This window comes from Odontomachus brunneus, unplaced genomic scaffold, assembly GCF_010583005.1.
Source record: "Odontomachus brunneus isolate Ranch 3 - 2012 unplaced genomic scaffold, Obru_v1 Obru_scaffold_054, whole genome shotgun sequence".
NCBI lineage: Eukaryota > Metazoa > Arthropoda > Insecta > Hymenoptera > Formicidae > Odontomachus > Odontomachus brunneus.
This window is the reverse complement of record NW_022639504.1, coordinates 426,953-451,225: the sequence shown is the minus strand read 5'-3', so window position 1 is coordinate 451,225 and position 24,273 is coordinate 426,953. Positions and strand designations below refer to the sequence as shown.

The 24,273-nt window shown below is 39.0% G+C and overlaps 2 protein-coding genes across 6 annotated transcripts in view; one reads left to right on the top strand and one right to left on the bottom strand.

Moving 5' to 3' along the window:
• The window catches only part of LOC116845611 (integrin alpha-PS2), a 75,539-nt gene extending 72,261 nt beyond the window's left edge, over positions 1 to 3,278 (bottom strand). Inside the window, exon 1 of one of the 2 annotated variants that reach the window (XM_032818514.1) lies at positions 2,721 to 3,278. In XM_032818514.1, the coding sequence (XP_032674405.1) occupies positions 2,721 to 2,899 (179 nt within the window). In that variant the 5' untranslated portion in view covers positions 2,900 to 3,278. The remainder of the gene's footprint in view (positions 1 to 2,720) is intronic. The other variant, XM_032818515.1, reaches the window with a different exon arrangement.
• Positions 3,279 to 5,398: 2,120 nt separating this feature from the next.
• Positions 5,399 to 8,218, top strand: LOC116845615 (telomerase Cajal body protein 1). 4 transcript variants are annotated; one of them, XM_032818527.1, is made up of 7 exons: positions 5,399 to 5,457; positions 5,724 to 5,931; positions 6,102 to 6,267; positions 6,397 to 7,034; positions 7,108 to 7,340; positions 7,419 to 7,652; positions 7,735 to 8,218. In XM_032818527.1, the coding sequence occupies exons 3-7, from the start codon at positions 6,190 to 6,192 to the stop codon at positions 7,959 to 7,961; spliced, it is 1,410 nt and encodes a 469-aa protein (XP_032674418.1). In that variant the 5' UTR covers positions 5,399 to 5,457; positions 5,724 to 5,931; positions 6,102 to 6,189; the 3' UTR covers positions 7,962 to 8,218. The 4 variants fall into 4 exon arrangements, with proteins under 4 accessions (XP_032674418.1, XP_032674419.1, XP_032674420.1 ...); XM_032818528.1 differs by having other exon boundaries at positions 5,422 to 5,457; positions 5,729 to 5,931; XM_032818529.1 differs by having other exon boundaries at positions 5,431 to 5,457; positions 5,765 to 5,931.
• The last annotated feature ends 16,055 nt before the right edge of the window (positions 8,219 to 24,273 follow it).

Genomic DNA, 24,273 nt, shown 5'->3' with positions numbered 1-24,273 from the left:
TAAATGTTACAAGCAAGTGGACTTGCACGCGCAGCTAAGAAATTACACGCAGAAGTAATCTTCAGACCGCTCACGGAAAAAGCTCTTTTTTGTTGATATTATCTTGGTTGTTGTGGCAAATCATCTTGTATTTACAAATAATTTGAGTTTGCGAAACGAATCCATTAATTTTGCCGACTTAATTACTGTGACATAAAAGACTGGCTGTCCGTATATTACGACTACAGATTTACAAAGCTATCGAGAGTTTCATGTATTAAAAACAAATTCTTCTTATCCGCGAACGGTTATTGTCGCGGTACTATATTTCTTTTGAGTCTCAACTATCAAGATCTCGTGAGCCGTTCAAGTGTGAACTTGCTCATTGAGAAAAGCCATGAAAGGAGAACATCGCGTAGCGATAGTATAGATCAAACCTACGGATTACAAAAGTATTAATCAGAGCGGCACACGGGAGTGACGAGCCACCCACGCACGCAATACATCGCAGTCACGACGATGACTTAATCGCCAGCTAATCCTACATCGCGTAGTGCCCCATGCGACATGGACATATCGATCTCTGCTCCCGAAACGTGAATAAAGCTTGATTGAAACAGAGAAACGTCGGAAGAAACACGGAATAAGAGGATCTGCTGCAGCAGCAAACTAATTTGCTATGTATGAACAGTTAAACATAATTCACTGTGTTAGCTATTTTTTCTTTGTTGCAGGAATCTATGATAACAAGAAAATCTGCTCATATAGCAAGAAAAGTGTCTAACGTAGCAAATTTGCTACAAATGAACAACTAAACATAATTTACTGCTTCAGCTACTTTTTTGTTGCAGAAGCAGATTTTCTTGTTATCTTAGCAAGGAAAATGGTTAACACAGCAAATTATGTTTATATTTTTTTTTTCCGTTTATATCTTTTTTTTTCCGTGAACAAGATAACAAAATAGCTGAAAGAAATGGTGCGAACGTGAAAACAGTAAACAGTGAAGTAAAATTGACAGATCGAAATTCAATATCCTCGTTGATTCTTCAAAAAAGATGCTCGTAATTTCATGCAAATTCTATATGCGACATTGGACTATCCAGGAGCGAGCGATAGAGCTCAAACCTTGCAGTCGAGATTGCAGGTAGCCGTGGTCGTTAACAAATCAGGGATCTCATTCTATTTTGGGAAATTAATGATGATCGAGTGCGTCAATCCTCGTGAACGGTGAATTAACGAGGGCGCGCGAGCGCTCGTAAAACTCGTACTAGGCTTGCCTAAATATAAAATCGCCCACGATACCTCCCGTAAGACTCATGCGAGCGGACTTCCCGAGGCTCTCTCGACGACGATGTCGTCTCGGTCGATGTTTCATCGTTAACGCAATGACGCTTCATTAAAGGATTTCGTCTCAAAAAATATTGATCTAGCATGCACGTACGAAAAGTGCTAATTCCTTTATACCCGATCCTGTCCGTGTACGAAGTAATTTTGCGCGTTGGCGCCGATTTTCCCGCGGATTTAACGATACACGCGACACTGCTCTTCGACTTTTGCCATTGGAATGGCGCTTCTAAGGACTGTAACCGTAGCACAACTTCCCCGAGGGACTATCGCTCGTTACTGGGATATCCGCGATAAAACATGAGGGCATTCCGTTTTGTTTTGCTTGGCAGAATTCGTATCGTTCGTGCTCGAAAGTCGAGATATAACCGTCAAAATGACGCGGATATTCTGAACTACACGGGAAAAAAAGATTTGCTAATATATGGACAAATAAAAATATTAGCTGCAGGAGCAAATTTTCTTGCTTTCATAGCAAAGTTATTTAGCTATCACAACTAAATAACTTTGCTATAAAAGCAAGAAAATTTGCTCCGGCAGCTAATATTTTTAGTTGTCCATATATTAGTAAATCTTTTTTTCCGTGTAGGGCCACGGAGATTTCTTTTATAAGAGGTTAACACATAACTTTTCGACTTATATATATATATATATATATATATATATATATATATATATATATATATATAAATGAAAAATATCAAATTATTCTGCGAGATATATTACTATCATAAGTTTATTGGAGATATCGAGATTAGAAAAATTCAAAATATTTGTTAAATTGCTTTTTATAAAAAATGTAGTGAGTTAATAGTTAATTAATCGTGCGACGAGTCAGGCATATAGCCAACATCAATTTGCACACAAGAAGTGCAATCGTCTCTTATTAGACATATATTAATGCAATATCTTTCCCCGTATCTTCTTCCTCAAGACCTCCCGTGTGTTATCGGATTACGTTAATTTCCACGAAGTCTCATGACTAATATTCTCCCTGTGAGACACCAGTAATCGTTAATTTCTCCCCACAATCTCCACGCTATCGTGAAACCGTGTACTTTCTCAGATACTCCTGACTTACCACGATTCGTCAGCATGTGAATTTCATTTAGGCCTCGAATCGTTAACTCTAATCGGAACTAAATAGGAATGTCCGTTCCCTGATATAATTGTAAAACCAATTTACAGTCATATGTACAATAAGACCTTGATTTCGTCCAAGTATATGAACGAGATATATTCCGAAATAACATAGAAATGATTATCGAAGTGTTCAATTGATGGCGATCGATTTACCGGCGATACGACGTCGAAATCGGTACCAAGTGCAGTGTAAGTTGTACGAAGCGAACACAGACTGTTTACAAATTATCACAGCAATAAGAAAGAGAACCCACCATCCGCGGCCGTATCTGTCGCGATACGCCGACACTGCGAAACCAAACATAGACTTCTCCTCCTTGTGATACACTGCGTAATGTTTCGTCTCGACGTTGAAGCCATCGGCGAAGTGCCAGATCGGCAATTCGACGGCGACCAGGCCGATGAGGCACCAGAGAAACTTCGTCAACCGCATCTCATCCACCAGATCGACGCGTCACCGATGAGCGCACTATGAACACCCCGTCACCGTGTCGAGTCACTTTCATATATGAAGAACCGATCGTGGAAGTCGAGGAGGACGGCACACACGCGACACGGGTATATCGGGACCGACGATCGTGAATCTATATTAATGTTATTACGTGGGCAGCCGCGAGTTAGCCGGTAGCAGCTGCACCAGCCGACGACATGTGTGTTCCACGAGGCCCTCTAGACGCGGCAGGCAAGGACGACCGGGAGGGAGCGAACGCCGATGGATGCTTGACGGACGACCGCGGACAGACTGAGTGGAGCACGGTTCTTTCGGGTAGTCTTCACTCACTCCGGCTCTCGAGGGCCGGAGAGACTCCCACCCACGGCGCTGTGCCGGAGCACTCTAGCAGTGGCACCGCAACGACGCCCGGCATCGTCGATTTAGACGTCGCCGAGGCGACAAACTGATCGCCATCCATCTCCGACTCCAACAGAGACAGATGATGTATTTAATTTTTCTATGATGTTTGGAATACTCTCTCTTTCTCTCTCTTCTCTCTTTACGCGGACGAAAGTGATTTTTGTAGAATTCTATTGCAGATATGACTGTCAATCGTCAACAAGTCGCAAAATGATATTTTTCGCACACCGAGAAAAAATTGGATAAAAGTAATTGTTTCAGCGTTACGTATAATGAAGGAAAAAATATCTAAGAAGTAAAAGATATTTATCCGGGACATGAGTATTATATATAATAATGTGTTTATTTATATAAAATATTCTTCAGATAAAAAAATATACATTTTCTTAAAACCTTAGCTTTTCATAAAAGCAATCGTTTATTTTATTTAAATAAAAAAATGCAAATTTAAATAAATATATTATTAGTACAAAAGGAAAAAAACAGTATAACTGGCCCATTGAATAAATATTTTTTTATTTTTAAATATTTTTCTCTGAATGCGGTGTTGAACGTTAATTGATTAAAATTTTTTTGACTTTGAAATAATCGATAAATCAATAATCAAAATTAATCAATACGTTTATATCAATATGTATAATACATAATCTACAATATATGTAATCATAGATAATTTACTTGATTGATAACATTAATTATTAATAAATGTATAATTAATTATATCAATTTGACTAATAATTAATTTCATCAAGCGATGAAATTATTTGTGATTTTGTATGTGATGATTAATTTTGATTATTGATTTCCCAATTATTTCGGTCAAAGAGAATTTTTATCAATTAATGTCCAACACTGGGGTTATGTAGTTTTATTGCACAAATTGCAATCGAGTTAAAATAAATAGAAGATCGTGTTAGATCAAACCAATATACGAATTGTATACTTATAACAGTTTGTTCCGCAAGATGTTCAATTTTTCGCGACTAATCGAATGATATTCTGTCACGACAAACACACGAAGCTTATTTCGACATTCCGGTATTTTCGATGAAACTTCGTGTGAGACTTCGGCGAGTTTTCGAAAGCGTAAAAACACAACAATTTAAATTCTGAGTTATCCCCATATAACACAAATATTCACTAAATATTCTAAGAACGTTCTTAGGATATCTATTGAACATGCTGTATGGGTCATAACCTGATAAGCATACAAAACTTTGTTCACCATTCCACGGCGACTCATTCCACGAGTTATTGCCTTTCGATGACTTGTTAATGATACTTCACCATGATAAGCGTGTTACACTCACTCTCGACGTTTCCGACGACGATGATTCACACGTGAAACTCACTTTCGGCGAAATTAAAATCGAGGAATGTAAGGAGCAACTTTTCAAATGCGCATGCAGGTATGCACGCCATAATGCGTTCCAGAACGGTCCGTAATGAAGTGAGCGCATGCAATGGTGGCAATTTTGAAGGTGTCGATGTGTTTGATCTCGATTCGCAGCGCATATAAATTCTAAAATATGCCAATTATTAAGCGATACTGTTTTAGAAAAATATACAATAATTATATTGTAATTTACTAAAGTATAGAAGTATAGAATACAATTTTATTCAAAGTAAGATTCCCCCGTCTTATTCTTCAAAAATATAGACTGGTACTACGATATTTTTATCCACTAAGGCCCGTATTCTGAGTTCTCTCTTAACGATAAATGAGCCTCTAAAAGTGACTCATAGCCAATCAGAAAGCTTATAAGCCACTTTTAGAGGCTCATTTATCTTAAAAGAGAACTCAGAATATGGGTCTTAAAGTAAGGTTCCCGTAAGAAAGTTTTGTGCTTCTTGCGAAAGTGACTTCGAGTGCCATCTCGCGAGACTGATGCTCAAACTACTAACCAAAGTAACCAAGATAGAAATACTGCATTCTGTACGGCGCATTTCTAGTAATTCACTAGCTCGCATGCGATTTGATACGTTGGCTCTACTGCTCAGTGTATACATGTGTGGACTGCGTTCGGAAACACACTGTGTGCACACTACTAGACGATAGCCGTTGGAATGAGTGAAATATAAGAGTGAGATAAAAAGAGAGGGAGAGTACTCGAGTGACGTTTCCGAACGCAGCCAAGGTCTGTTCTTTTCAGCTGCACTGCTGAACTGGTGCAATAAGTTAAAGTGAGACAAGTATATGTTTTCTCACTCTAACTTATTGCACGAATTCAGCAATGCAGCTGAAAAGAACAGACTAATGATTTAAACATAAACTTAACCTAACCTAATAGTCTTCCTTCATGTTGTGGCACTTGGTCTGTTCTTTTCAGCTGCACTGCTGAACTGGTGCAATAAGTTAAAGTGAGAAAAAATATACTTGTCTCACTTTAGCTTATTGTACCAGTTCAGCAGTGCAGCTGAAAAGAACAGATCGACTGAGTACAGGCCTGGAAGAGAGGAGAGAGAGAGAGAAAACTTAATATAACCTTGTTTTGAAATTGTCTGGATTTGTGCTAAATGACCACAAATATCTATCCTCAGGGAAGGTCGAAAGCGCAGTAACTAATCACCAAACTTAAAAAAAAATCATCTGAATTTATGAATTTCGTGCGGTAAGTAACTTTTCTAAAAATCAATCAATACTAAAAAATTCGAGCGTATTTAATGTTTACATAGAGAAATAAAGGATACAATATCTAAATAAGAAAGAGAGAGTGTATGTTTATATAGTGATTGATGAAAACAAAATATAACTTAAGTTTATGTTCCTTGACAACAACAGCGCATAAAGGAATTTGAGATAAATGGCTTGGAAACTATAATTAGTGAAAATCAAGTGCAATTAGTATTGTTACGGATTAAAAACTCTTATGATGAATACTGAAACTTCCTTGGAATTAAATATAGTTCAAGACGATACAAATATTCTGATTCCTTCATATTTTAGTGTAAGTAATATAGACATTATTTAAGCAGCAATATTTTATGTGCATAATACAAGGAAAGATTGTAAATACTCTTTTAATATATAAATAAACAAATATATATATAAATATATATTTTATCATTCATTTCAGAGTTCTTCAAGAGAGTTGGAAGAAGCAAAAAATCCAAATATGTTTCAAGAAACAGAAAATGACATCACAATAAATGACAAAGAACTGAGAAATATAAATTTAGAAAACACACAATTGACAGATTCTTCCTGTTTACAAGAAAATGACATCGTTATAAATGACAAAGAACTGAGAAATATAAATTTAGAAGACACAAAATCGACAAATTCTTCCTGCTTACAATATGATTGGTCTATTGCACCAAAACTATTATATGTAGCTACAGAGGAATATGAACCTACAAACTCATCTGATTTGAAAATTCGTGGTTATTCGGGTGAAAATTTCCCAAAGGGATGCCAATGGTCCCCAGATGGAACATGTTTACTTGTACACTCAGAGAATTTTAAGATGTATATTTACGAGCTTCCTAGAGAATTCTATTCTAGCAAAGTACAACCTAATTTTATACCGAGCAATTTTGCACCTGCTCTAACACTTAGAGAAGGTGGACCTATATATGACACTTGTTGGTATCCCTACATGAATGCATGGGATCCTTCAACTTGTTGTTTTTTGTGTTCTAGTCAAGATTGTCCTACTCATTTGTGGGATGCAATCACAGGAAAACTACTTTCGACATATCTAGCATACAATCAGTTAGTACTATTTATAAAACGTAGATTCTTGTCTGTTTTCATCTGTTTGTTTGGGCACTATTATCTTTTGCAGTGTTGACGAGATAGAAGCAGCTATAAGTTTTCAATTTGTGAATTCAGGAAGCGAGATATGGTGTGGTTTTAAAAAAGCTGTAAGAATTTTTCAGACAAGTCGTTCTGGACGGCAAATAAAGAATATCTATTTTAAACATGATTTCCCAAATATGAGAGGACTGGTTTCGTGTATACGTGAAAATCCAACTATGTCAGGTCTCGTTGCTTTTGGTTCATATTCTAACTGCATTGGTACGCATCTCTGTGATATTTTGTATATTTTAATTACGTTTATTTCCACTATGACTTATTTCTTTTCTGCCCTTAAAGGTCTGTACAAAGATGAACCAATATGTACTTTTGAAACTAGTAGTGGTGTCACGCAAGTCGAATTTAGTTCTTGTGGAACAAAACTCTATTCTGCTGTTCGGAAAAACAATGAATTTTTATGCTGGGATCTTCGTAATCCCGGGACTGTTCTTTATTGTCTGGAAGGAAGGCAATGTGATACCAATCAAAGAATAAAGTTTTCCATTACACCTGACAATAAACATATAATCTCTGGTAAATTTAGCACAAGAGATGGTAAACTAATAAGTATATAATATGATATACTTTCTTCATTAATATTATATGTATTTTGTAGGCGGCAAAGATGGGAATATCACAGTATGGGAATTGCCAGACAATATTGCAGCAGATAACAATGAACATTTAGATCCAAAATGTAAAATAAAACTATCTACAGATTGTATAAATGGAATAAGTTTGCACAACAATTTACCTATGCTAGCAACTAGTTCCGGACAGAGAAAATGTGGTACCGAAAATTTGCAAAGAGACGACAGTGTGAGATTATGGTGGACTTCTTGATATCACTAATAGTATAAATATCTGTTTATTTGTATATTGACAAAGTGATGAAAACAGAAATAAGACTGCAAATATCTGTATGTAAAATAATATAATCCCTAGCACAGATGTTCAAGAGATGTCCAGAGTACGACCTGAGAATTTTCTAAGGAGATTTCTACGTCCTTAGGATATTTCTGGGACGTCTCCAGGAGATCTTGCACTGTGCAGGATATTATATTCATATACACACATTAAACTAGGAACAGAATATTTCAGATTAGTCCATAATTTTTTCTCCTTTTGTATATTCAATTATTTAATTTTTTTTCTTTTTCACAAAGACATATCTGGTAATTAATTTATTTTTAAGTATTTACAAAATTATGCATGTGATAAAAAATACTTTAAGAATATAAAATAGTATATTCGATAGTATTTTTGATAATTATATCAAACAACTTAGCTGATTCATCTGTTTTGTGTATATGTTAAGATATAAGTAAAGTAAGATGATAGTTTAATGTAGAAAAGAGAATAAATTAATTTTTCGAGACTTAAAAAAGAATTTTAGTTACAAGATGCTATTTCCTGTAATCTTATATTCTAAACGAAAACTTTAATTGAAAGAGTGTTTCTTTTCTAATGAAGTGAACTTCTATAACTTGAAATCTATTAGATATTTTTTCCCCTTTTAAATTATGTAGTTGTTTAAAGCAGAATGTCTACATTCTAAAAGAAATTTCTACAAGAACAAGACGAAAGACGAATGCACAGTTAATAGAAATCAGCGCGGCATTCTTCAAATCGTAATTATCGTTGATCTCAAGGATCGTACAGCGATCGATATCAAGGATGCAAACACGGCCGTCAAAAGTACGGCTAGATTCTCTTTCACTGTATGCGGAATTGTGCATTCAAGCGGACATTCTTGCATTCGGGGGATAGCGTTTATCGGCATCATGGATGCACCCTTTGAAAACACCGGCAGTCAGTTTCCTAAAATTTCGGGAGGTAATCTTGCAGAAACTATTTCTGCCGCGATACGAATGCGCGATTATTCCGGAAAGAATTTTATTCGCCGGTACACAGACGCTGCTATCGATAGGCGGATTATTAAACATCCTCGCGCTCTCTGTAATAATCTTCAGTAAATGTAGAGAATTATAGACCACAGAGAGAGAGAGTGAGAGAGAGAGAGAGAGAGAGAGAGAGAGAGAGACGCGCAACAACATCGCCTAGCTTGTAGCGGGGCAGATACATGAATATCTCCTTAGAGATCCTATTATCTCGCGATGTTTGCAGCGAGCGAAAAAACGTACGTATTTCGTCCGTTTGGAAAATATACGAAGGGAATTTTTGTTGAATAACATACCATATTTTGCATCCGTAATTGGAATGTATCCATGTTTAGGCAAAAATATATATGTTAAATAATTATTTAAGACTTTTAGATTTTCTTGATCAGGTTAAAACATAACAAATAGCTGACGCAAGTTGAACGTTGCGAGTGGAGTTTACTTTTTTATTTTAAGAATATCGTGTGAAAACTTCACATTATTACAATAACCTGACTCGAATACATTGTTAAAAATTTGATTGTCTTGCAATAGACATTTATACATTCCATGGGACGCGACAACAAAAATTCAATAAACTTAGAAACAGTTCATTATGCAGCTAAATACGTAGCTTTTGCTGTCGAATATTTTCGAAGATTTGAACCCATAATTTTATAAATAGCTATAATTTCTGTTTTACACACGGAGAGAAATTGTTCTTGCGTTAATGGACGTTACGAAGTTGCTTTGAAAATCATATGTAACTCGCAGAACTTCGTCGCGAAAGTATAGTTGATGCGTGAACAAAATCTCTACGTAATACTTGATTTACGCGTTTTCCAGATGTTCAGAAGTTAAAGTGGGACTTACAGTCGTAAGCGAGGATTAAGGCGGTAAGCTTATAATCGTCGGACGGGGTGGCTCGTTATAATTATCTAAAATTTGCCTGTGCTCCCTCTCTCTCGCGGCGTACTGATCACAAAGACCTCCCCCGAACTTCTTAGTTAATTTCCGGAAGCCGAACGAATTGTACACGGGCGGGTGGGAATTGCGAGTTTCGCGAAAGATAGATCTTCGCTCGAGGATTCATCGTGTTTACATGCAAATTTAGAGAAGCCTTTACTCATAAGATGATTTATAATTTTGTAAAAAATAATGAAAATTTCCTGTATAATCGACTGTTAATTTTTCCAGTATTTTACGTTTGTAAAGATACTAATATATATCCATCAAATTTTTTAATTGCTTCGTGTTCTATTTTTGTGCTCATTGAATCCGTGAGTTAATTGTCTGAAATATCGTAAAATAATAATTTTTAATATTGTAACATGCTCTCAACATATTGATTGCCGCGTTGATTAACTGTGCATTTGTCTTGTTCTTGTAGAAATTTCTTTTAGAATGTAGACATTCTGCTTGAAGCAACTACATCATTCAAAAAAGGAAAAAATATCTAGTAGATTTCAGATTATAAAAGTTCATTTCATTAGAACACTCTTTCGATAAAAGTTTTCTCTTAGAATATAGAATTACAAGAAATAGCACCTTGTAACTAAAATTCTTTTTTTTTTTTTATGTTAGAATATTTTCTCTTTGATTTTGCTAAGAATGATATTTTTTTTGGGTGCAGATTATTTTAATTACGTTAAAATATCCTATAAATGTAGAACGAAGGACCGCGTTTTTGGAGATTTATGTATGTTTAATGCATGCCTAGTGCTTGTGACTCCCCATTTTTCTTCTTTGTTAATGATGCGGTAAAAATAAATTTAATTCGAGACGTATTTTTTCCCAGTTCTCTATTGATCGTGGAAGTAATGTTTCAGAGTATACTTGATACGGAACTTAACGATACCACCGTGGTATTTGACATGTTAAAGAGCCGATACCGAGAAAAGACCGTTACACTTGTCCCCGGATGGCACTTGTCGTGTCGTCTACGACTGACCGCGCACAGATCGACCAGCGGGATGCTAAACAGCGCCGGCTGAAACTGCGCGACGGTTATTCATTGCGCTTTTCAAGAGGTACTATATTTCTCGTCCAGTCAGACCCGGGATTACCCGGAATGAACAGTCGAAAGCGCGACCTGTGTGGGGGCTTAACGTCGTTACGACGAAACATGAAATACGCGTTAAGCCGAAGATGACTATGCGCGTAATACACGCCGTCGCGCTGCATCAGGCCGCTCCGATGCATCCTTCGTAAGTAAGGAAACGACGCATTTCCGAAATGATGCACCCCCGGCTTTAAAGCTTAGAGAAGAACGGCACAATACACGGGTCTGTTTTATGGGTCGTGCATCATCTAAAATCTTTCGATTTTTCAGATGGAAAATGAATTCTTTATGAAAATAGTAAATTTCCTTAAACGCGAGGAATAATTCGAGTTGACCTTATTTCACGGTACATCATCTCTCACCAGGTTATTATTTTATCTTTATTATTTATTTATTTAATTTCTCTTCTCGGTCGACAATGCTTTGTCATCATTTGATGTTCTTCTTTCTCAGTTTTAGATATTTTCTTATTACTCGTTATATCGGCTGTGTTCATCAAAGGAAACTGCTTTGCAACTGTTGTAAAGTGGCTCTCTTCGCTCTGAATGCAGCTATTCTTTCCCTTAACCTTTAATAAAAAATTTATCAGCGACGGTGTTTATATCCGAAGAGAAAAGGATTAAAAGTTCCGTCGGGATCTCATGTCTCGTGACAATTTTCAGCGGATTAGATAATCTGCGCTATTCGAAACTTTCGTGGCATCAGCTGCATTCGCGATACTTTTGCTGCACTGTAACCAAGAGAATTGCGCGTACATGTCTTGTTCCGGAAGAAACGTCGCGGCACGGACGTCGAGTGCTAATGAAATTTCCCGGCGCGGTGTGTGTGCGCGCGCGCGAAAGGTGCAGCGGAAGGAAAGAATTATCAATGGACACGATAAGGGCGGTCGCGATGTATCACGGGCGCATGCTAGATTTGAAATGCAAAATTGCTTATACGTGCGCGTAAGCATTAATGCATTAACGAGCGATTCGATGCATTCCGAACAGAAAGTGAAGAGTGTGGCAACGTAACTGCAAAGTCACAACTGTTCACAATTATTCACAAATCTGTGCACAAGACGTGAGGACGCAAAAAATTTCAATAAGCAAATTTTGATATGTCAGAATGTAATGTGGAGAATATTATGTGGGGATCTTCCACAACGCGTCTTCCGACTCCTTCGTCTTTTCTTTTTTGCTAGTCCTTTCCGAGGGTGGGAGTCTCTTTCCGGGATCTCCCCGGGAAGTCCGCGGAGTCCGCGGAGTCGTTAGTTACGCCACAGTGATTTTCATACGAGGAATGTGAAACGCACACACCAAGTATTCCGTGCATTTGTATTCATAGGCAAACACCCATTACTGCCTAGCATTCGCGCGCTTATTTTTCTTACTCGCATTTCCATTAAACTCGAGGGTGAGGCCTAACTTAAAGGAGGTAATATATTTCCCTTTCTTTGTTACGAACGACTAAATTACGCGGTACTCTACCGGCAATTACCAAGTCAGCAACCCATTAAGTGAAGTGTGCTGCGATGAGAGGCGGAGGGGCGAGAAGAGTGGCGCGCCATTACTGAAATCTTTCTGCCCGGAATATAAAATTAAGCAGGAAGTCCGATACTCTTTCGAGTGTGTGCGTGCGAAAGAGAGAAAAAGAAGCTGCAAATTACAATTAAAGTTCACTCGGCTCCACGGTGTGGAAAAGAGACGACGACCACGACGACGACGACGACGACCACGACGACGACAACGACGACGATTGTGAGGAGGACTGACAATTGCGTTACGTGTCGACGTTCGTTTCGTTCCAATCGCGGATTCCCTTTGTCGTACGTTGACGTCGTTGTTAAACCGGAAAGCGGGCTCTATATGGAGATGATTGCGACGGTAATTAGCAAATCCTTTCCTCGGTCGAATGGAAAAGGCACGTCTCAGTAAAGAGCGCGTTTATCATCGAGATCGTCGCGCCGACAGTAAAAACAGAGGCGAGGACACACTCCTGCGTCCTCTCACCCTCTCCGCTATAACGTAGCGCCATTTTTATAACAGATGACCCGTCGGTCCGGATGCTGTGCCGGACGGGCACCGACAAATACCCACGCCACTGTAAAGTTTCGGGTTGGGCGCGGTCGACAAAAAAAAAAAGAGGAGGAAAAAAGAAGGGAAAGGGGAAAAAATAGAGAACCAGGCCTCATAAATATTTAACGACCGAAGCTGCAGCCCGCACACGAATTTTATACCGTCCCGTTGTTTCCCAACTTTAACGGAAAAAGAGGGCTAGGAATACTTCGCGTCGCTACCCTTAAGCCTGCCCCGAAGGGTAACATCGAGACTGCTTTGTTTGGCGCGGTTAACCCAAGAAATGCGCACTTTTCCATGCGGTCATCGTATACTCAGTGGAGTTCAACGGAACTCGAAGTTCGCGCCGATACGATTGCCTCCGGTGTTCTTTCGAAAATTCCCTCCCGAGAATCTCTTGTGTCCGCGGAATCTTGAAGATGTCTTAGAAAGCAGGGAAAGAAATATGAAAGGAGAGAAATATGAAAGAAAAATATTTGATTAAAATTATTCAGTTTGCACGAAAGTTTTGCATAGTTGCGGAATAAGTCGAATTAATTGTCAATTAGACCTTACTTCTAGGATTTCGGGGAATAAATTGGCGGTATAGTGAAATTATGATATCGTTATTTGCAAGTTGATGCTTAATTTGTGAGAAACCTTTCAATTGCTCGGCTATACAACTTTTGCGCGGGAGTACTTTTGCGCGGGAGTACTTTTGCTTCCTGAAGTATGAAACTTCATTTGAACCATGCACAAAGTTAGTTTTTGCCGGTCCACTATTTTCACCAGTGTCGCATTTCCACCGTTTTTCAGTGACAAGTGGAGGCTTATAGACGTTGTTGCTCCGTGCTAGTCCGCGGATTAAAATTCTCAGTCATTTGCATTTTACAGTTTCCTCGCGAGCACGATCGCCGATACGAGTGCAGCTTCTTCTCGCGGCGACATTTATATCTTCGTCTCGCTGTTTTCGTGCAAACTTTTACGTTCGCGAGCAAGCGACTAATGTAGGTCCGCGGCGAAGTGCTCACAGCGATAGCATCGCATCGCGTAGAAACTTTTGCCAAAAGGTGGAGGGCGAGCCACGTTAATGTCGTTATTTACGAAATTTGTGAGTCTCGAGGTCTGCAGTTATTTCAGCTAATTTGAACTGTTAATTACGTTAAGAAAATGATTAAAAGACTGATGCGGTAGAATATATATATACGCGAATTCGTTAAAAGGAAAGTTACTTCTGATACGAACGTAGAAGAATAATGCCTGTCTATAGTAAGAGAATAGTTTGTTGGTTACATCGAGAATTTTTTCTGAAATAATTGAAGACGTCGCACGTAACGTCGCACTGATACCATCAGAGCATCTTAAATCGCGACAAGAAAGATTCGCAGGAGACAATTATAAGTCCATTCCTAAAGAAGCATCTTAAAAAAGCAGACTTTTGAGGTTCTCAGACTGCTTGAAGCGAAGTTTAAATAAATTTCCCCGCTCTCCGTGTATGACCAGGAAGTTCCAGTCTTTCTGTCAATTTCTCGCGGTTGATTTGGAAGTTGCGCCACCTGGCGAAAAAGCGTCACCGAGAATAAAGTTTCACCAGGTTTGAAAGCCGAGACTTCCAGCTTTAAATTGCTTTCCGGGACATTACTCCAAGATAATTCGTCTCAAAGTTACATCGGTTTGAATTTCGTTATTTTTCCGATCGGGACTCGAAGCGATCTTTCAATTTTGTCGAGCAACATGCATATCTAGGGAATATTTTGGGCTGCTAAACTACGGCAATGCGTTTTGAAACTCATCAATATGAAACTAACGCTCGACTTGAAGAACAAAATATTTCTAATACATTTCGTTAGCACTTCGTTTCTATTGTTTGCACTACTTTCTTTTGTACGTTAAAGATTAGAAAATAGATTGTTCTCATCACAATTGCATCGTTATACAGCTTCATTTATTTGCTCTCGATATCCACATCAAAGATTAGAAAAAAATTAGCGAAAAGTTCATGGTATATTCGATTTTTGCTATTATGTATGTAAATGCTATTTCTAAAAGTGGCTAGATAGCTTAATATTAAATTATCTAACCACTTTTAGAAATTACATTTCTATTTTATTTGCATTTACATACATTACAGCAAAAATCGAATATACTATGAATTTTTTGCTATTCTTTGCTGTGAATATCGAGAGCAAATAAATCAAGCTGTATATAACGATGCAATTGTGATGAGAACAATCCACTTTTTAAAAATACTTTACTCTTGTTAAGCTATATGTAATTTTTTTGCTGTAGCTAAAAATTTTCTTTTTACAGCAAAGAATAGCAAATTAGTAAAAAATTCGTAATATATTCAATTTTTTCTGTGATATATGCAAATGCTATTTCTGAAAATAGCTAGATAGCTTAATATTAAGCTATTTAACCGCGCATATCTTTTTTATGGCTTCAGCAAAAAATTGCCTTCTGCAGCAAATAATTAGCAAATAATTACTCTGTATTGCTTTTTGTGTTCTGATGATTTGTCTCAGATGTGGCCAGCCTAAGAAATTGAAAGGACAGCTGCGGCAGATCGATGCGGGTAACGGCGAAATGCAAATCGCCGACAAAATCGCATTTTGTCGAGTTTTTCGAACTGTACGAGTACAGGGAAAAGCGGGTGCGTTTTCGCAAGAAGTCAATTAGCCGTTGGCTCACGAGTTCCTATAGCGAAACGTGAAAGCTGTCAGCGGAACACGTAACGCTACGTGTAAACGTAGTGCCCCGAATTTTAACTCGTGTTTCCCGTCATGCAATTGATGATTTTTTCCGTGTACAGTATCAAATGTTTCGACACATACAAGATTTTGAATGAAATATTCTTATTTAAATATGATTTTTAAGATTTAAATAAAATTGTTCGAAAATTGCTCGAGGAATACAAGAGGATTGCAATTTCTTTTCGAGATAATATTACACTACCTTTGTTTGATTTTATTTTTACGACAAATTATTTTGACTCAACGCGTTGTCGTTCGCGTTATATTAATTGCATTGGCAACGACGCGAAAAGAGGAAAACTTAGACAAATTAAGCCTTAAATTAAGATGAGAAGAATGCAAATTCTTTTCAACATTGCTATACCTTCGTTTGGTCTTATTTTCGCGACAAATTATTTTGACCATCACTCGACGTGTTGTTCGTTGCGTCAATTCCATTGGCGGCGCGACACGATAAGAGAAAAGCTTCAACAAACTCTCTCTAAGCACGTTATATTAAAATTTTCAATTTATATTTTAATCTTATTAATCTTATCTAATTTAGAAATAAAATTTATACTAAAAATTGCTAGAGAGATATAAGAACGATATGCAAATTCCTTTCAAGATAACATTACGTTACGTTTGTTTGAACTTATTTTCGCGACGAATTAATTTGACTATTACTCGACGTGTTGTTCGCTGTGTCGATTGCATCGGTGGCGACGCGATAAGAGAAAAACTTGGGGATAAGTTCTAAAACTTGAATTAAAATTTTCTATTGAAAAAATTTATTCTAAGATTTGAAAATAAAATCGACCGAAAAATGCTGGAGGAATATAAGAGTGACGCAAGTTTCTTCGAGACGATATTACACTACGTTTGTTTGAACATATTTTCGCGACAAACTACTCGCGACTAATTCGATTATTGTTCGACATGTCGTTCGTTGTGTCAATCGCATCGGCGACGACGCGATAAGAGAAGAACTTGGGAGACGTTCGGATTCGGAACTGTTTGAGAATGCACGAACGCTTTCACGAAGTTTCAGCTGCAAATTTCGTTGACTCGTATCGATGTCGCGCCCCGGCTTATCGTCGCTTTATTGCACCAGGCTCCTCTCATCGGCGTGGTGCCTCGGAATAAATTTCCCCGAGATAAATAGAAGTTGCAGTTTGCCTCCTGGGAGGAGCACGGGGAAATACGGTCAAACCATAACCATACTATAAGATTTCACTTGCCGGGAATTCGCGTAACGTGAAGGAAGGGGCAGGAGCGAGAAGAGCGGATGAGAGTGATAACATTTACGATGTTTCAAGATTATCGATTTTAAAGCTGACACGATGAGCGTGCACTGCAGCGTGGCCTGGAATATTGCACGGAGAAAGAAAGTAAGCTGCGGCAGCAAGAATCTGTGTGTGGTAGCTAAATCTCGCTTGTAACATATGGGTGTCTAAAAGTATAGCTACAGTAGACATGTATTAGTTATGAAACCGATGTAGTGGCAACAGTAGCAAAAGTTACAGCAGCAAATTTCTAATTGCAGCAACGAAACATTTTCAGCAAGCCATGATTAAATACAGCAGTAAAATCTTTTCTTTCCATGTTCTTTTCATTTACGAGATCGCTTCATTGAAAATTACAGCGTTGCTGAATTAATACGAAAAACGATCATTTATCTATCAGGGATAACGAGTAAGACATGCTGTCCAAGCCGAAAGTATGAAATATCGTTAATAAATTGAGGCGTGCTGCAAGCCCGTGCCTTTATAAATTGAGAGGTATCGTCAATTTTTGCGACCACGCGACACGTTAGATTTATTATTCGTGTCGCGTATGAAAGTTTAACACATCGGCTTCTTGAAACTCCGTAGAACGTCGAGACTTGTCGCCGTTTGACTTATCACGGTTTATTAAAGACGCTCTCTGTCGCCATGTTTTCCATCAAGACCGCCCCAACTTCATTTGCTCGACCTATCAGTCGCGAAACTAAATATTTGGCCGAGCTCGCGACTCAACTAACGTTCTCCTCCTGAACAATTATTAATATTCCATGGACCGAATTTTTTTTCTTTCATTATTGCACAGTCACCTCACGAGGAAGCTCGTAACCACGTCGAACGTCGTCGTCGAGAGATAACTCGGTGGATAGATACACGGAGAAAATTTATGGCAAAAATTACGTTACAATTATATTTTTTGTACAAGATTTTTCGCAAAGCTGCGCTATATCGAAATAGTAAAAATTATTATAGAAATAATAAATTTGACAATCCATCCGCGACATATATACGCGATATGAAAAATTATTCATGTAATTGCAATAATTTTGTAGTAAATTATCAAACGTACACGATGTCATAGTAAAATTTTAATAACAACAATAATGACAATAATATTTTTAATATTTTTATTTTTTAACAAATATAAAATATATAGTAATTTCGGCCATAATTTTGTATGGTCTATGGATTACACAAATTTGGTTGCAATTTTTACTACAATTTCATCTCCACGTAGATACAGCGAGAGTTTGAAGTGTAGTTATTACAAACGCGAGTTGAGCAGCTACCGAGGCCGCGTGAATGGCTCCGCGAGTTTGCCGTGGAAATCTTTCCACCCGGAAGCCCGTGCTCTGTCTTTCGCCCGACGTAGATCTTACCTGCGGGGTTTCATCGATGATGTTCACGAACGTATTTCCCCGCGATAAATAAGGCTGACCTATTTAGCGGTGGTGGCGGAGGTGGCGGCAGTGCGGAGGGTCAAAGTGCATTGTGTATTCCAACGCAGTGGCGGCGCAGTTTATACGAGGTCGCAGTAGCAACATACCAATTAGCCGTTTTGCATGGCAACTCGTGCTATAACGGCACAGCATAAGTACGCGTCGCGACATTTTCCCTGTTCGCGAAAAAACAACTGCTCGGTGCACAAAAAGTGAGCGAGAGAGACAAAGAGGGAGAGAGAGAGACAGAAAGAGAGAGAAGGGGGGCTTTCCGGGTAGCGATGGCAACGATATTCTGCGTGAGCTATCGAATACCTGTTTCGTGCGTATCGATCTTCCGTAACTTATTGGAGAGGCGACCCTTGCGCGCGACATCAATTTCTATGCATGCCCGTTACAAGGCATCAATTCGTCGCGAGTATCGTAAGATCGATACAGTGTAAAGCGACTCGAGCGAGAGATATCGAGCATGCATGCGCTCATGAATCCGCTGTTCTGTCGCGGATCTTTCATCTTTCATATGTCGTAATATCGTCAATTTTCTCGTTCTTGAGGCAAATTCCGCGGATCCCCGCTGAAAATGCAGGTTTCCGCGCCGCGAAAAGCCATGCGGCTGATGGACGATTATTATTATTATTATTTCATTGCGCAATCTTTTTACTCTCTTAATAACATTGCCGACGTTTACAGATCTCTCCCATTCTCAGGTTGAATTCAAGACAATCTCGAAAACGATATTCGCATTGTTCCAAGATATTTGCATCTTTGCACTTTTTTTCGAATTTTCGGCTATTGCTATTGTTCGTTTTTATTCAGAAGAGAATCTAAAACACATCTCGTGTCGGAACTTGTATCGTAGCAGTTGATCGTAGTACATGCGCAATCGTAGTTTATCCTAACGTGTTTCCAAAAATGCAAGACACGTTATTTCGCTTTCGAGCTGCTGCGCCCTAAATAAATAAATAAAAATTGGAAATAACCGACTGGAAGGAACACGCAGAATAGCGCAGAACACATCGCGTAGTATGTTGAATTCTGATGCATCATACGCAGGTCACGCTGTGTATACAACGTACACGCAACGTACGTGAATGTACGTGCGTGCATGCACGAGCATGGCGCATATTGTAAAGTTAAATCACAATTTATATTTTTTTTGCTCGCGATTATGCAAACAGAGACGTCCATGTTCGCGAAAATCATGAGCGCTGGCGCCACTGTTATTTCACGGATATGGTAGGCATCATAATTCATAATTCCGAGTTACCAGGTCACCGTGTATACTTAGCTTCGCGCACGGTAATGCTATCGATACGCTCGAACGTTACGTATCGAAGAGAGGGAGAGAAGGGGAGAGAGAGAGAGAGAGAGAGAAAGAGAGAGAGAGCGGGGTTCCGAATGGGATTTTTATTTTTAGTTGTCGCGACCGGTTTGACGAACGAAGAAGAAAATGACCGTCGGAAGTGCAGTTCTCTCCTCTACGTTGAACGTCCGACAGCATATCGATTTTTGCATCTCGTGCGTGAATGAGCTCGAGTAAATTGGCCGAGAATAATACAAGACATCGCGTGATGTCGCTCTTACGATGCTGATTGTTAGGATGAGGAAAACGGTCAATGTTGAGAGTGCACGTACGGCTCGCAAATAAGCACAGAATGAGCGAGTCAATCGACCAAGAATCGTGAAGAAAACGAAAGAAGGAAAGTATCAGTTTTGCTCCATAAACGGTGCGTGGAGGAGTCATGTTTTCCCCATAATCCTCAAACCGTTCACGCGGAGACAATTTCACGGGAAGAACTACTGTGGAACTCTGTAATCGAGAAATCGATCGACTGTTCTTTTTCGTATGTACTATTTATATTTCGGGAACGGAAATGTGCTATTGAAAACTTGCCATGTTCCTTAGCGAGATAGACCTTACTGACGTTTTACTTCTGCACTCCTAGAAGCACAGCAAAATCGAGAAGAGTTCATAAGAAAAAAGAAGAACTATAATATTATATCAGTGCAATCTTTTATTCAGATAAAAAAAGGAAGTGAAGTAAGAAAAGTCCAGTCTCGAGGTTATGTAAATTTGGTTACGCGACAAACTGCAATCGAGTTTGCAGTCGGATAAACGCACGTGGCTTTTCATCCAAGCAACACGAATTCGAGATACGCGTACTGCGGGGAATGACTGTCGCACACGCACCGCGTCTCGAACGGCCGCCTGTCGGATCTTAAATTGTAATGTCTCCTCCCGAAGATTACACGTCCTCGCGCATTGAATATTCATGATTAACGTCCCGAGACACGCTCATGATTAACAGGAACGCGACGTGACACGCGTCCCTTTATGAATACCGACGCGGTGCACTTTCGTCAGTGATTAAAGTGCGGACAGTCAGGCATAAGTAGCTTTTCGAACGGGTAGCCTTAATCAATCTTTCGGCCAGCGGATTTGCTCCTGCGAGCTCTTGCTGGCACGCTCATGACTAAAACGCCGGTAATTCGCCGACGACGATCGTCAAGCGTAACAATCGGATCGCGAGAAGTTGGTACGGACACTCCCGGGAAAATTTCGAAATAGCCGGAGCCAGGAAGCCGTGAAATCTCCTTCTGAAAGTGCAGTCGGTGCAAAATTGCAATTTTTCTCAAAATAAACGAAGATTTCACGTCGGATTTCTGTAAAAGGAACCGACGTGGCGCCAACTTTCGCGGGATCAATCTTGTCGTGAACTCCTTAATCTCCCGGGCGAGAGCATAAATATCTCAACATCAAAAACCGTGAAGTAATTTCGGAAGGAATTATACGACGAAAGGGGAGACCGCTCGCTGTTAAACAGCGAGCCGGGAACAATAGAAAATGAGGATGGGATGTGGCGGGGGAGTAAATATAAGTGAAAAACGTGAGAGCAAGGAGGGTAGGCCGGACGAATAGGCGAGTGAAATATTAAAACGTACGATAATCCCTTTAACGAATCGCGTTCTTTCCGCCTTTTAGCTCTGTGCAGTAATTATTCATTTTGCACCAGTAACGCGCGCGCGCGCTTTCTCACGGAACGCATGAGTACAGCTTGCAAAAATGCCGGATTTCGCTGGGCCGGGAGGCGTCCGGCGAAAGAGCCCGCGCGATATATGCCGCGCGCGTGGAAGGCCACCGGGTGTGTCGCTAAGTTCTCCGCACGACAGATATGCGTGCGACCAGAGGTCTTATTCTCGAAAAGTATTGCATATATTTCGATGAAAGCTATGCTATGTAACATGAACTATAGCTTTTCATCGAAATATCAAGCTCTTTATTCTTGAAAAATATTATGTATTTTATTTCTATGAAAAGCTATAATTCATGTTACGTATATTATAGCTTTTCATCGAAAATACGCGATATTTTTCAAGAATACGGCCCCAGGATTCTGCAAGTCAAGGCCCGATAATATAATGCAGCCCAATCAAATATAACCTGGCTCAATCTGTATCCGTTTCAGTAAAGTCAGTCCTAAGCTTTGTTTGTCGACAAGAAAACGATCCGTTTCGTCTGACTTTTTCAAAGTGGATTATTAAAGTGGGTCAGGTTAGATTTGATAATAAATCGGGCTGATTCGGACCGCACTGAGAAAAATCCCTCAATTACCAGAACGAAGGCACATTTACTGTTTGATGATCATTAGGGAAATAGACCGAACGGTTACCGTTGCAAATTATTTCTCATAATATATCATTTTAACAAACATACATTACCCGAGATACAAATCACATCTGTTCACATCAAATTAATTCAGGTTAATTATGTCTTTATTACAAAAGTGCTGCTTAGAGCAGCAAATTGAAAATGACAAATCATTTGTCCCTATTGCGAGGTTATTTGCTGTTTCGCGTCAACAAATCATTTAGTGGTATTTTGCAAAATTAGCGAAACTCCTTTTCTCAGTGCGAGTCTTGATTTGCTCTTGAGGGCTGTAGTTGCGGCTCGTCGGTGTATTTCTCTCGTCGCTTTTAAGAAAAATCAGACGATTCGGTCGTTATATATTCATCAATGCAAAATAGTTTATGATCACCGATCAAGCGACGTTGCTCGCGATCGACTCGCTCAAAGCGCGTGACTTCTGTCCCACCCGGTACACACGTGAGAAGCGCCTTACCGCGGGCGAGACGGAAGTCGTGCGAGTGTCTTAATTATCCGGGGAATTCTACGGAGGCACGTATTTCTTATTATATTAAGGTGGACGCGATTCCGGCGTGCAGACGTCATAAATGCAAAGTACGTACTAACTGTGAAAGGAGGGGCGGCTTTGCGAAAATATGTCGCGGACTCTTCTTGCCGCGGGCTAGGCGAGCAGTAACGTCGAGGGGTTTTCTCGTTCATACACCAGACACGTGTCTCTTCCCTATGTACACGTTCGCCGTAGATCTGCACGCAGGAACGCGCGGTCGCGCATGCAACGTCCTCGTCGACAGGAGACAACGTCTATGTTATACCAGTTATTTTCACGTAAGAGGTCGCGATTTGGAAAATTGCATTGCGCGTTCACCGCCGAATTCAAAAGGGCAGGCGAAATTTCAGAGGCGACTGCTCGACGTCATGCGAACGTGAGAAGAAATTCCGCCAGGTATATCGATATGGTATGGGTCAATTAAATCAATAATATCGATCTGTAAATTTTTACGCGCGCACGCATGTACGTGTGCGTGTATATATGTTGAATCTACTTTCGCGGTTTTGAATTGCACTCCAAACAATCTCTGAATGAATAACATATATTCACTGTAAATATAGTTACGAAGAGGATTTTTTTTCAGAAGTATTGTATTGCACAATTCGTCGATTCGTGACATATTTTCGTTGTTTTGTGTATGTTTAAATCAATAACGATAACGAGGATAACAATGCTACGATTTCTGTATCATAATAGGGCTGTTCTTTGCGATTGTTTGTTCGATGTACAGATACGCGATGCCATATTTGTATATTTATAAAATAGAATCTATCTGTGTATGTTTTCTGCATTAACTGCTAAATCCTTTGGATCCTGATCTGGACCAAATTTTGCATAGTTACTCTCTAAAGCAGCTTGCGGAAAGTATAGATTATACGAAACTTGGACACTTCACCCTTTCACCCTAATTTCATTCCATTGACACTTTGTGGTAATTTAAGTTCAGGTGTTCTAGATATATATATATATACAGGGTGAGCCATTTTAATCGACGGATCCAAATTGCTCCTAAAATATGCTAGCTACAAAAAAATGGTTAAGACAAGAATTGTAGAGGACAACGGGGGTCATTTTACCGTGCTAATAATTTTGACCTTCAGATCGATTTTCAAGGTCATTCGAAGGTCAAAGTCATTTTTTTAAATTAGAACCCCTATTTTTTACACCGGATTCGAAAAGAGCAGAAAATTTTACGTTAAAAATGATATTTAGATTTTTTTCTGAGTCCAAGAAGGTCAAATAAAAAATAATTAAAAATAACTTAGAAGCTGTTAATATTAATTTTAATGATTTTTATGCATGATAAGTGTTTCGCGGTACTAACAAATACTAATAGAAGAAAAGTAGCGAAACGTTGTCATTCCATTTCCGAAATTGATGTCCAATAATGAGTGTATGAAGTTGGCACCCCACTTTTTGAAATTTATAATTTTGAAAGTTGTTCTAGATTGTTCTGACTTTGTACCACATTGTTCCAAAGTGATATTGCTTCATTCGAAACGGTTTTCGAATAAAACAAAAAAAATG

Excerpts from the sequence above, each read along its gene's own strand:
- LOC116845615 (XM_032818527.1), top strand. The coding sequence starts at position 6,190 with ATGATGAATACTGAAACTTCCTTGGAATTAAATATAGTTCAAGACGAT. Across the intron at positions 6,268-6,396 it reads TGATTCCTTCATATTTTAGT|AGTTCTTCAAGAGAGTTGGA; the intron begins GTAAGTAATATA and ends CATTCATTTCAG. Across the intron at positions 7,035-7,107 it reads ACATATCTAGCATACAATCA|TGTTGACGAGATAGAAGCAG; the intron begins GTTAGTACTATT and ends TATCTTTTGCAG.